At 38.2% G+C, this 13,209-nt stretch overlaps 1 protein-coding gene across 1 annotated transcript; it reads right to left on the reverse strand.

Annotated features, from left to right (window-relative positions):
- Positions 1 to 9,256: 9,256 nt before the first annotated feature.
- LOC115745276 (caffeic acid 3-O-methyltransferase-like) lies at positions 9,257 to 11,288 on the reverse strand. Its single transcript, XM_030680737.2, has 4 exons — positions 10,730 to 11,288; positions 10,168 to 10,487; positions 9,940 to 10,004; positions 9,257 to 9,745 (listed from the first exon to the last, which is right to left on the reverse strand). The coding sequence occupies exons 1-4, from the start codon at positions 11,128 to 11,130 to the stop codon at positions 9,443 to 9,445; spliced, it is 1,089 nt and encodes a 362-aa protein (XP_030536597.2). The 5' UTR covers positions 11,131 to 11,288; the 3' UTR covers positions 9,257 to 9,442.
- Positions 11,289 to 13,209: the final 1,921 nt, after the last annotated feature.

Below are 13,209 nucleotides of genomic sequence, written 5' to 3' on the forward strand. Positions count from 1 at the left end.
TTCGCAAAGAAAAACTAAACTGGGCCTTTCTTGAGCTGTTATGGCTCTCAGGGCTTGAACTGACAAAGGTGTGTCCAACCGTTGACAGTTCCAGGCAAGGATGCTCATTTGTGACCCGGTGGCTTATTAGGGCAAGCCACCAATGCTTGTAAGTTTGATTCTTCAGTAGAACCGACAGCTGTTTCAAGTAGATTCGATTCATCCAGCAGCATGATTTTTGTCTCCTTATCATTAGTAAGGTTGGACATCCTTCCTTTCTTCGTCTCCCTATGAACTGGTTTTTTTTTTTTTTGGTTCTTCCTTTGGGTGTTACTACCATGAAATGAAGAGAGTTCTAATAGGAGATGCCTCGCACCGTCAGTGCCTACAGTGTGGTTAGCCAGTTCCCAGGTTGAGGTGAGTTCGTCTATATCACTCATTTTCCTCTTTCCCCTTTCTTCACTGGGTGTTCCCCTCTTCTCTTTATCCCCCTCCTTCCTTCGAGTGCTGCTGGTGGGAGTAGGAAACTCTCGGGTTTCCGAAATCGTGTCTTCCTCCACTTTTTCTACTATTTTTGCTTCATAGAATGATATCCACTGAGGGCTAGGAGTGTTCATCTCTGTTTTCAACCACGTCCCATAGAATATGTTTTCATTCTTTGCGAACGACTCTTCCTCATAGGGGATTTCTGTGCAATTTTGGGCATAGTGTCCAATTCTCCCGCACAAGAAGCAAAAAATGGGCAATCTCTCGTGGCGACAGTGGCTCGTGGTTATTGGCCTAATAATAGCAACGACGACATCCTCTGATCTTAGGTGCAGTGAACGACGGCGACAGCTTTTGATGGTCTGGCGACAGTGACCGGCCAACCAGTGGACATCGCAGGGCATCCGTGGCAATAACAGCAAGCTTCGCGGGAGGACTTCGTCAGCGTTGGGATAGTAGCACCATCACCGGTGAAGTTCGGCTCCTAGTGACCAGCAACGAGTGGACGTCGGATCGGCAGCGGAACAGGCGACGACATCAAGTTGTGCGGCTCGTCGGGGCTATGAACAGCAATCGGCAGTGACAATGAGGCTTCGAGCTTGTCCGCTGGGTCTCGGGGCGTTGTCGGCGGCAGAGGATGGCAAGAAAAGTGGTGAGAGGGGACGACGGCAAGGCTTTGTCGGGTGAGGTGTCGACCGTTGGGGGAGAGCTCTCGGCTGGGGCTCCCTTGATCCCTCACTCTCGCTTTTCTTACATGAATTTTCTGAATACAATGTCCGACCTTGAATAATGAGGCTTAAGCGCGCTTAAATAGACTTTTCTAGGATTTCGAGCTATTTTTGATTAATTGTAAAATAGTCCCTCAAGTTTTGGATATCTGCAATTTAGTCCATTGTAGATAACTAAATTTTGTTTTTATTTAATGTTGCATAAAAATTAGGAGTTAAATTTTAGTTCCTACCAAAATAATTAATTTAATTTTCATGCATTCATATTTGATTTTGTCAATCATGCATTGCATTTATATTGTATTGGCGGCGGGAAATCGAAACAAAATTTGACAAAAGATAGGCTTGAGTCCACATATGAAATTCGGCCATGGGGGAGGAAGAATGCCGAAATTTACAAGGCTCTGAGGCCTGTTTGAAACTCAACTCAGCCCGTTTATATTTGATTATCCTAACGAGGCTTTTTGAGTTAACCTTCATTTAATCAATTAGAGCCTAAATAAAGCCGGAAAATGCGCAATGCTGATGACCCATTACACCTATCCTGACCGAAAATTTTGATTGTAATTAGGCTCTAAGGAACTCAATTTGTGACATATTTTAATCTCGAGGTCGGCTTTATAAAATTCGGGAAATTCGAGCCTCAAACGTGTAGCAGTTTAGTCTATAAATATAAATTTATGAATAGTGTTTGGATACACAATTCTTCTGCCGAAATCACGTGAGAAATCAAGAGAGTAAAAAAGGGAATAAGTACCCCATGAGTATCATAACTTGTGTATGGTGTTCATTTGAGTACAGTAATTTTCAAAACGTTCATTTGAGTGTCATAACTTTCAAAAATCGTTCACTTGAGTGCTACGTCAACCTTTCCGGCGTCCACGTCAACTTTTTGGCTTCCACATCAACGATGGCAATCAAGTGAACGATTTTTGAAAGTTATGGCACTTAAGTGAACGTTTTGAAAGTTATGACACTCAAGTAAACGCCATACAAAAGTTATAGCACCAATAGTGTACTTATCCCATAAAAAAGAGAGAGCACAGCCGAGAGCTTTCCTCCGTGCGACACTGTCCCGCCGTGCTGCTGCTCCGCCCAGCCACCGCCAGTTCCTCCTACAGCCGTTGCCACCACGGCACTAACTCCATCCCCGTCCTGCCCGAGACCGTTTCACTACTGTTTTATCCCAGTTTAAGATACTGTTGGCGCGGTTTTTCCTAGCGGTTTCGAGGCTTATGTCATTGTTATTCGAGGTTCTTCCCGGTTGTTTCTTTACTGTTTTGCTGCTGTTCAGAGTCCACAAGAGCACCGTTTCAGAGGGCTTTTGTCTACTAAACAGTGTGAGTTTGCTGCAGGTTTTAGGGTGACTTACCTACTATTTCGTGGGTGATTCTTTTGCTGTTTCGTGCTGGTTTTTAGGTGAATTCATGTTCAAAATTTGCTGCTGCGAAGGAAGTATCATCAAAGCCGTGAACTTGCCTGCCGAGCTCAAATCTACGCGATTCCCCACCAAACGAATCTTGATCCACAAGGTGTTCCGAGTTCGAATTCGGCAATTAGCTTTGTCAAATTAGGTACTGAATCCCTATTCTTGAATAGTTTTTCTGGACTTGTTAGTTAATTTCGTTGAATTGCATATGAATTTGAATATTTGGCATATCTTGATATATTGTGGATAAGTTTTGATCGAATTGGAACATATCTTTTCAAATTCAGTGATTATATCAAAATATTTTTTTCAAAATCTCAAAAGATAATTGCTTAACTTTAAAAGATGCGAACTTTAGCGGATAGGGCAAGGGGGCCCTACCAATTTTCGGCCACCCCACCATATTTTCGAAATTATTTGCTTTGCTGGTTGATTTGTATTTTTATTTTTAGTATGTCTATTTCTTTGCATATTGTTTGTTAATTGTTTACTTTTATTATAAAGTTTGTACAATTATAAATAAATATGCTCATAATACATGCTCTGTTTCTAGACCCTTCGGAATGTGCAAAAGGGCAACATTTGATTTCAATCTTAAAGTATGATTGTGCTTGCATAGAAATTACATACTATGTCCTCAATCTCGATGGAATGGGCTGTTGAATTCACGTAGAATCTCGTAATATGCCCTTCCTATAATGATTCTATATCGTATCCGCTTACTAACACAAATTTAAGAGCACGTTGTGGATAAAAATCGAAATTTTTGGAATAAAAAGATGTATTATAGGCATATTTGTTTATTGTTGTTTGTTCTTTGCGTTTCTTTTTTCTTTAATTAGATAAAAAAAATCCCAAAAACAAACCTCATTTTTTCTTGGAGTAAAACATGTTAAAAGTCCTTTTGCATGTCATAAATAACATCAAATATAAGTTAAGACTTTGGAAAATCATTTTCTTAATTTAAATCGGATGTTATTTCACTTTAGGGCAGGTTTTTATAATAATTGTCTACTTACTCCAAAAATACAAAAAAAAAATTATCATTTACATATCGTATAGTTTAGATCATATTTTTCCATGTTATTATGTCATTCATATTCCTATGTCATGTAGGTTAGTCGCATTGCATTTTTTAAAAAAGAAAATCATTTAATTCACATCATCAAGCTGAAGGAATTTTTCGTGAAAATAGGTATCGAAAGGGCATTGATTGAAAGATTAGCGTAATCAAGTCTCCGGACTTGTTAGCTTCGGTTCGCAGAAGTAATTTAGTTATCTTGCTAATTTACTTAGGTGTCTAATTGGCCTACCAAACAAAGATTAGTGCTGGCTCCAAATTAAATAAACTTTGCGTGAAATTAAGCCTAAGTTATGATTTGACAGGTTTGGGATAGTCTGTATTAGGTTAGTCGAAATAATTAACCTAATAATATGTTAACCTGGAATTTTTAATTTAGATTGCGACATCCATGAGGAATTATTTTTGTTGAATTGAATCCAATATGATCGGTCAGTCCATTGAGTGGGCTTGACCGGCTTGTGGACTTGTATGCTCTTTGTCTGGGCTGAATTAGACCATTTTTCATTTAATAAAACTTTTAATTAAAGGCGGCATTATTTCCACTTCCTAATGGCTAAATCCGCCCAATTTTCACCAAAAAAATAAAATTGCCCTCTATTATTCAATTAAGATTTAAATTGCTAGTCACAAATTTATTTACTTTCCTTTTTTTTAGTTTTCTATATTCATATAGGTTCTACTTCCCATAATTGAGAATTTCTTTTTTTTAGTTTTTATTTATTGTAGAATTTCCATGTATATTTTAGGCACTATGTTATTTTATTGTTATATAGTACTTCCATAAAAAAAATATTTTGTTGGAAATAGAAATTCTCAAGAAACCTAGTTCTTTTTTGCATTGTCAATCGAATTTATGGATAAATTTCTAAGTAGATAAAACTTGATAAAATCATAACATTGCATATAGTAAGAATTCTTTTCTTTTTTTGTGAAAATGCTAGCGAAATGTCACTACTTTAGGTTGACAAAAATTAATATCATCCATCAACTCTTTACGAAGAAATAACAATATATCTCATAGTACATCATATTTTTAGTGTATTAATAAATATTTCTCTAAGGTCTTATATGCTCTGTATAAAAGTATCTCATCAATATATTATGGAGAAAAGATAAGTTCTTTGGTATAGCAAATAAACTTACTTGATATATATTGTATACTAATGAATTTAAAAAGAAAATCTTCGTTTGATCAAGCCTATCGGATAAGACAAAACGAGGATGATCATCTGACCGTACCTGATCCTTAGTTCACTAAGAAAGCGAGCTTTTGAGATAAGAGGAACAAAAAAATAAAGAAGTTGTTTTAAGATCAACGATGAAGAAGAGACTTCTCAATTCTATACTATATCAAAGAATGTCTTTTTTCCTTAATATCAACGAGATAATTTTATACGGAGCATATAAACCAATATAGGATATGTGAGAATATATTTTTCTTTAATATGCCCAAAAACAAAGCATGTGAAATGCTTAAAATTATGGTAACTATCCTAGATAGCAAAAGACAAACAGAAAAAAGAAAGAGTAGGGCCAATCACTTTAAACTGCAAATGAAAGATTGAGGGCCTTTTTATCTTGTTAGTATAAATGGGGGTGGATTTTGTCAATTAGGAGGTGGAAATAGCATAGCCCTTAATTAAATACCTATTTAATCAATTAATATTTAACAGGCTGAATTGCGCCTCAAATACGTGATAAAGGCCTTCTAATTTTTTGCACATATCTCCTCTCATGCTGACCGAATTCCACGATGGATTTCTCGGGTTTCTTTTTGTAAAAACTACTTTTCTTGCCCTTAGTTTATTCCTTGATTTTTCGTGTTTTTTCCACTGTCCATAAGTCTCTCACATTATAGCTTCTTCAGCAATTAGAGATCGATGAGAATATGGAAAAGTTACACAGTACGAAATACGAATGGATATGCCTATTCAAATCACGTTCTTTAAAATATGCAAAAAATACTGGCTGTCCGTCAAAGAGAAAAACACATTGCATCGTTTGTAACTTTTAGCGACATGGTCCTATACACTAATAAAGAGAATAGGCTTCTTGTTACACGAACTAGATCTTGTATGATCTTGTATTTATTAGGGAACATGATGCAAGTGATCCATAATCTTTGGCCTAATATATGCCATGTGTTCATTAAACTTTTAATTTGTTTAATTTGATCTATGAAATTTAGCTCAATATGCAATGTTGTCCCTGAACTTTTGATACATATTCAATCTAGTTCCTGGCTTATATAAATGTTCAATGTTATCTTTAAACTTGAATTAATTAAATGATAACATTGAATATTTTCGTATTGTCCAAGGACTAGATTGAACATGTATCAAAAGTTCGTGGACTGCTTTGAACAAATTGAACGTTCGGGGTTGTTTATTAAGCCAAAGTTCAAGAACCATTTGTATCGTTATCCTAGTTATTGTTCGCCGGTCCACTTGGGAAAACGACACAGTAATATCGCAATCAGATCAAACGCTATCTTTTCTTCCACCAACTAATCTCAGAACTAGCTTGTGCTAATTTTATTGGCGACAGAAACTGAAAGGAAAGGGACGACTCGCGTATGGAAATCTATGAACATGCTCGTAGGGTTGGTAAAAAGAGATGGTCATTCGTTGCATGCATGCTAGAGTTCAGTAGAAGATTCATAGCACGTGTAAATCAACCCTAATCATATTGACTTTCTCTTTTGTTCTTTCCTTTCCTTTTTTTCTTGTGGAGAAGTCTTCTCTTCATTCACTTTCAAAGGTAAGGCTTCACAAAAAGAAAAAAAAAAAAGGAGGGGGGGTGGGTTGGTGGCGAGGGGGCAGAAGGCGCAGAAGGTGCATTTTTATTAAAGTTGTAGCTCCATGTGGACACAATTAACAAGGGTTTTACTCTTGGACAACTACGAAAAGTGGCCGTCGGATTCGTTTTTAGTTGTAGAGAAGTTTTCGATGTAAATACTAATGTTGTGTAGAAGGCTTCGAATAAAGACATAGTTAATTTGACAAATAAATCTTTGGCCGGAGATCCCAACCTAGAAGTTATTGATCTTCACGTTCGATTCCTTTGACCGCATTGATTATGGAGCATCTACTCCTTTCGATGGTACTCATTCAACACTCATAACGGATTTGCTATGGAAGTTTCTACTTGTTATAGTGGTAAGCTTCGGTCTAGCGTTGGACCTAAGAAACGGACCAAAACTGGCAGCTCTTGTGGTTCCCGTAGGAACCGGTCCCGTTCCTATTCCAAAAACTCAAAAACGGGAATAGTCAGCTTTGTTTTCGGTTTTTGGTATGAAACCGGACCAAAGAATTGGGACCGAACCCAGGTAACCTTCATATTGCCTATGCTTTGTTTGCTGCGCCTCTTTTCTGTCGCTCTTACTAGTCTCCCTCTCTCAATTTCTTCTCTCAGTTCAGTCCCCTCTCCCTCACTCACTCTAATTTTCAATCTAGTAATATGTACTCTTCATTATTCAAGTCTAGAACCGGCACGGCCGCTTCAAAGCTCAGATCTAGAATTGACAATGCTTGAGGGGCGAGTATTTCCTCCTAGAAGCTTTCGATGACAGAATCAAGACCTTGAATCACTAGATCTCGGTCCGTGACGCCCTCGAAACGTTGAGCATCTTGAGCAGATTGTTCAGGATTTGAGTTGGTCTTGTCAAGATTTGGCTTATAGCCTTAGCTATGGTCTACTAGGATGAGCCCCCACATTTCAACCGAGGCGTGTCGACCTTGTCACGGGAGTGGTGGTCGCCTACCCCAGCATCCTCTTTCCTAGCTAGTTTTTTCCTCAAATTTTGCATTCCTGTTTAAAATTAATATTGCATAAGATTTTAGTTTTAATCAGTTATTGTATCAAGAAAATTGAAGTATTTGACTTATAAGATCCATTTATATATATATATATATATATATATATATATATATATATATATATATATAATGAACATGTAAACCCCGTTATCAAGTGTTAAAGGACACTTTCAACAAATGTGAATCCAGTAGCATGTTAGGGTGGAAAGTTTGATAATTTTCTCATGAATTTAAGAGAGTAGTGTCAAATAAATTTTAGTCCACCATCGGTCTAATTAAAATGCAAATGTTATGCATGCAGAAAATTAAACTATCCTAAATGCCAATTATAAGAAAATGATTTAAATGTTTTTGGTAGGGACTAAAATTAGTCCCTAATTTTTTATGTAATTAATCCTATATGATTAGCCAAAATTTAGGTGTCAACATTCAGGTGCGGCGCCATGGAGGACGCCCGACGTCCACGTCAAATTTTCTGGAGAGATAAATTTGCCTATGTCACTGAAACGATTAATTTTTTAAATTGTGGCACTTAAATGAATAAAAAAAATTATGAAAAACAAGTGACCATTGTGCAAAAGTTATGACACTGTTGCTATTCTTATCTCTCGCCTTTACATTAGCCACTTTCCTCACCGTTGACCGGTTGGATAATTATTTTGAGAATAGACTGATTATTCAAGTCAAAAGCGACAAAGATTGTGATATTTACATATATCAAATGAAACTTATATCGTCTTTTCCATATTTTTACTTCAAAATTAAAACCGTTTATCATCTCCTCCACCGTCTGTCCAGCTAAAAAGGACCCCAAGCCCACGATTGTTATTATTGGGTTCGCTTGGTGAGAGTGAAATTGTTGCTACAAGACACGTGCTCAACCAAAAGAAATGGAAATTCTCATCCTTAAAAAGTCCAACTCAAAATTCAAGCTACTAGTTAATGGGAGATCACATATTTATGATCCATCATCAAGCGATGTGGGATATTATTTCAACAACATCTCTCATATATGAAATTCTTTGTTTTTCATATCATTTTTCTAATTAATTACTAATATCCACCTCTCAACCTCAATCCTCAATGTCCATCTCGTCCAATAGTCAATGCGTTATATTGTCTTGTCGCGTAGTTTGCAGAGCCCTATTATCTGAGGAAGCATCCATCGAGAATGTTTCATAACAACGTCAACATCATAACAACGCCAACTGTACATGCCGCGTTCATGTCCACAGACAAACACCATCAAACTCGCCACCCTCAAATCTGTTCATAACAACGTCAGCCGCACCGATTGCATTTCTTCACCGGTCCACAATGAACGCCAGCGCTAGATCGATAGTGACAACAACCTCCAGTGCGACGGCAACCTCTTGACGCATAGCTTGCATAACAATTACGACAACACACAACAGCCACGTAACTAGCAATATCATCGGATGCCGGTTCTCTCTTCAGCACATTGAATTGCTTCAATAATCCACTAGGCTTTTTTGGATATTATTATCCAAACTTAAGTTGACTTTCATTCTTCTTAAGGAAGATGTTAGAGATATTTAGGATATCTTTCTTATCTCTCGTAATTATACGTATATCAAAGAGATTCTTCATATCTCGATGGTGCATATCTTGATTGAGCACTTGATTTGATTACTCCAATAGTCATCTTATAGGGCCTATAAATAGGCTCATGCACTTTTCATTAGACATATCAAAATATACAAAGAAAAAATTCCTCAAATATATTTTGCGCCTTGTTTTTAAGTCTCATTTTATTTCAAAGCACCAAACCATTACTTGTCAACATATGAATGGTCTCTCCATCAACTGCTTAAAACACTCGAACGACAGGAAATTCTTTTGTTAACATAATGAAACCATCATCAAACAGAGACTAGGCGATTGACCATCGCGATCATCAGATTTTCTTGTGAAGCTCGATCATCCATACGTTGAACGCGCGCAGAACATATTTCGGGTCGTGGAACCCAGAGGCCCTTGCGAGTTCGGCGTACTCCCCCCGGGTCCGGTCCTTCCCGCATGGGGTGATCCTGAGCATGTTCATGTCCATCAAGTACGAGCTCCGCGAGAGCTCATCCGTCCCCGGATACTCTGGGAGCACCACCTCCACGATCACCACTTTGCCCGTCGGCGGCAATGCCTTCCAGCAATTCTTGAGCACCTTCACGCAGAACTCATTGTCCCCACCGTGGATAATGAACTGTTAATCATTAGAACAAGAAAAATAAAAAAATGTTAGGTTAGACTAATCGAAAACATTGCACTTATTAGGTTTTCACCATACCAGAAATTCTCGTGTCTGAGTTATGACTGTCATCAAATGGATCAACTAGCACTAAAGCTAAGTTTGACTAGCAAGACGATTCGATGATAGGGTAAAAATAATCAAGGAACCTTCATGAAGTGGACATCTGCTTTAGGAACGGCCTTTAGCATGTCTCCTCCAACATGCTCAATACCTGCAAACGAAGATAACATATACTTTTGTGATCCAACTAAGGAAAATACCTTAACCCGAAAAGGAAAAAATTAGGGTTTTGTGTGTAACATGAACTTGTACAGTGAGTTCTCAAAAAGGATTGTATGCACACCAAACATTCCCAATCATTGGAATCGATTTACCAGGAATTGGAGGAGCAGCTGCGATCACATGAGGCAAGTCAAAATTGATGGCACGGATGTGGGGGTTCTTGGCAAGCATGATCTTCAGGGTCTCACCGATGCCACCGCCCACATCGACCACCGTCTTCACCTTTGAGAACCCGCGGTAATGCTGAGCGATCTTGGGCAAGTACACGGCCGATGCAGCCCTCATCCCGTTGTTGAACATCTCGGCGAATCTCGGGTCTCGGCCTCCACTCATGTAATCGAACAACTGCACACCGTGCGTGCGGGTGAAGAGATCTATTCCTCCTTCCTTAACTGCATCTTTCAGGCAGTGCCTGCAGAGCATGCAAAGCAAATTAGCATCGTTGTGCTCTTAGGAGACATCCCAACTATCCGTTCACATTCCTCTAGGGGTCCTACAATAACGTCGTAATCGCTGCTCAAGTATCCACAATTTTCACTTGTACCCATTACTATTTACGGTTGATTTATTGAAATTAGCCTTCCGCGTTCTATTTACTACCAAGAAAGCAATGAATGTGTGGATTAAAAGTACGTGTCTCATATACACACGAACCAGGTTGGCAGGACAGTCTTGTCTTGGAGTAGAATATGAACTGGGGTACTAGAAGCGCCGTTGTTGTCCACAAATAACTTGCTGCGTGGCCCGAGGCCGTAGAGCCTCCGAGGGAGGCCGCCTTTGTTCTCCACGAGAGTGCACGAGAGGATGGAGTAACTGGCGAGGAGCCGCAGCATCCGGTCAATCATGTCCGGTGCGGCCGGGTTGTCGATGGAGAGGCGAGCCGCGATCTCCGTGGGAGAGAGCTGGCCACTCTTGGCCAGCAATTCCGGAATCCCCAGCTCAAAAACGCCTTTCAAGACCATGGGAACATAAACCATTGAGGGGATCTCAAAGGCTGTCAACATGTCTTCATCTTCTTGGGGGGTTGAAATGACTTGGGCTGCCTCCAAACTCATGTTTTATTCTTTGTTCTTTCGACTGTTTTTCTTTTGGGTCTCCGCCAATTGATCAATTTGAAGGAGAAAATGGTGAAGATGCTTTGCGTGATCTGGGAGTGCGAACTTGCCTCAAGATTTATAGTGCACGCTTGGAGAAGTTTGAAGGTTTTATTGGCAGTCTTTTTCCTTTTGTTTTCTTGTAATTTTGGTTGAAGTCAGTCATTTCTTAAGAAGCTTTTTGCCCTACACATATAGGCAAAGATGCACTTGTTAATGTAAGCTATGAAAGGCTTGAGTTATTTGGTTGAAGAAGCCGCCCTAGAAGCACATGAAAAGATGCACTCGTAAATGCACTTCTTATCCTTTTTATGTATTACTCTCCTGATGTTTCCTCATTCCTATTTAGAGTTCTCAATTTGTATCCCGTCTTGCGTAGCGGACGAAAATTTACCCCTGCAAAAAAGATGATCAAAGTTAGCTCACTCTTGCGGGATTGCAACCCTCTGTCCCCAAGCTAGATCTAAATGTTGGCTAGATAAGTGTCCCGTAGTATGAGGATTGGATCCTTCCTGATGTCTCCCAAGAATAATCTCGCATTGGACAACCCAGTACATTGATATGCGATCAAATTTAAAAGTGAGGTAATTAGACAACATTTTGCTTCGAAAATAGACTAAATACTCCCAAGTGACGGATCTTGAAGTAGTACCGTGAGGGAATCACCGATCAGCCATACGGCAGCGAATAGGTTCGTTCTTAGGTTTTCAAGGCATTGCATTCTCACCCTATTTGCCTTATTGAGTAGAATGCCTTTTGATGCGAAATTAAGATGTGACAATCAAAGAATCTATCATATAATAGTATCCTATGAGATCCGATAGTTTCTTGTTCATGCCGTGTAGAAATAGGAATATGATATGACTATGAGCAATTCGAACACTACGCATTTATTATCGCACTGTCTCAACACAAGTATCACATGCCTAATAAAGCAAGTTACACGCCACAACATGACTAAATGAATTTTCAAATATGTTACCAGATTGACCCTCAATAACATACAATAGATTAATCAATTTACAAACAAAGGTTAATATGTGCATACCATAAATGCATAAAACCCGTTCCTATACGAAAATTTGTGTTTACTCGTCACATTAATCAAAAGCGTACCATAGAATTAGCTTGTCTAATGACTTTTGTATGGAAATATGTTTTTATCTTAGCATTTTGCCTTTTTGAAATTGGTGTTATTTGTAGAAACTTCTAAAGCTAGTATGAGTGTTTAATGTGATTACGTGTCCACCCGTCTATGTTAAAATCAACATGTTTAACTGCGTATTCTATGTCGTACAAATGGATACGCCCGCCCTACCTAAAAACTTTTTGGAGGTCCAAACACCAAAAAACGTTAATGAACTTTTTCTCGGCAGAAAAAAAATATCCTGACTTTTCACACGACTATTAAAAACCCACAAACTTTCTGAGGGACAAAAGTACCTACCGTTAAGTTTTCCGCCCAATGCAAGCTAACGTGGCACGTGACGTGATTAACAGAGACAAGAACAAAAGATGTCGTAGACACATTAGTTAAAGCCAGACAACAACTTTTCTCTAAAATGTTGTCATTTATAATTTCTTTTGGAATAATTATCCAAAAAAGTCATAAATCTATTACACATTTTAGTCCTAAATCTTTAAATTGCATCAATTTAGTCCTAAACCTTTCAATTGTGTCAATTTAATTCTAAACCTTTTAAAGTTATACCAATTTAATCTTAAATCTATTATTTGAATAATTGTCTGCAAAGACTATACTGACAAGTCGTCAAAAGGCTTAGACCTAAATGTGTACAATTAAAAGGTTTATGACTGAAATAGTCACGATATCATAAATTTAGGATTACATTTTCCTTAATTTATTTTAATTGGAATTGATATGCTTCGCATATGCTTCAAGACATTACCACAGCTCTTGTGACATTCTCAAATTCGACCCTATTCATGATGTAATGAAATAATGATTTTAATCGATGCACTGTTAGTAATTATCGCTCTAAAGTGATCACTCATGAGAAGTTAACTAAAAGGAAAAGG

The sequence above is a fragment of the Rhodamnia argentea genome, chromosome 1 (genome assembly GCF_020921035.1).
Source record: "Rhodamnia argentea isolate NSW1041297 chromosome 1, ASM2092103v1, whole genome shotgun sequence".
Classification (NCBI taxonomy): domain Eukaryota; kingdom Viridiplantae; phylum Streptophyta; class Magnoliopsida; order Myrtales; family Myrtaceae; genus Rhodamnia; species Rhodamnia argentea.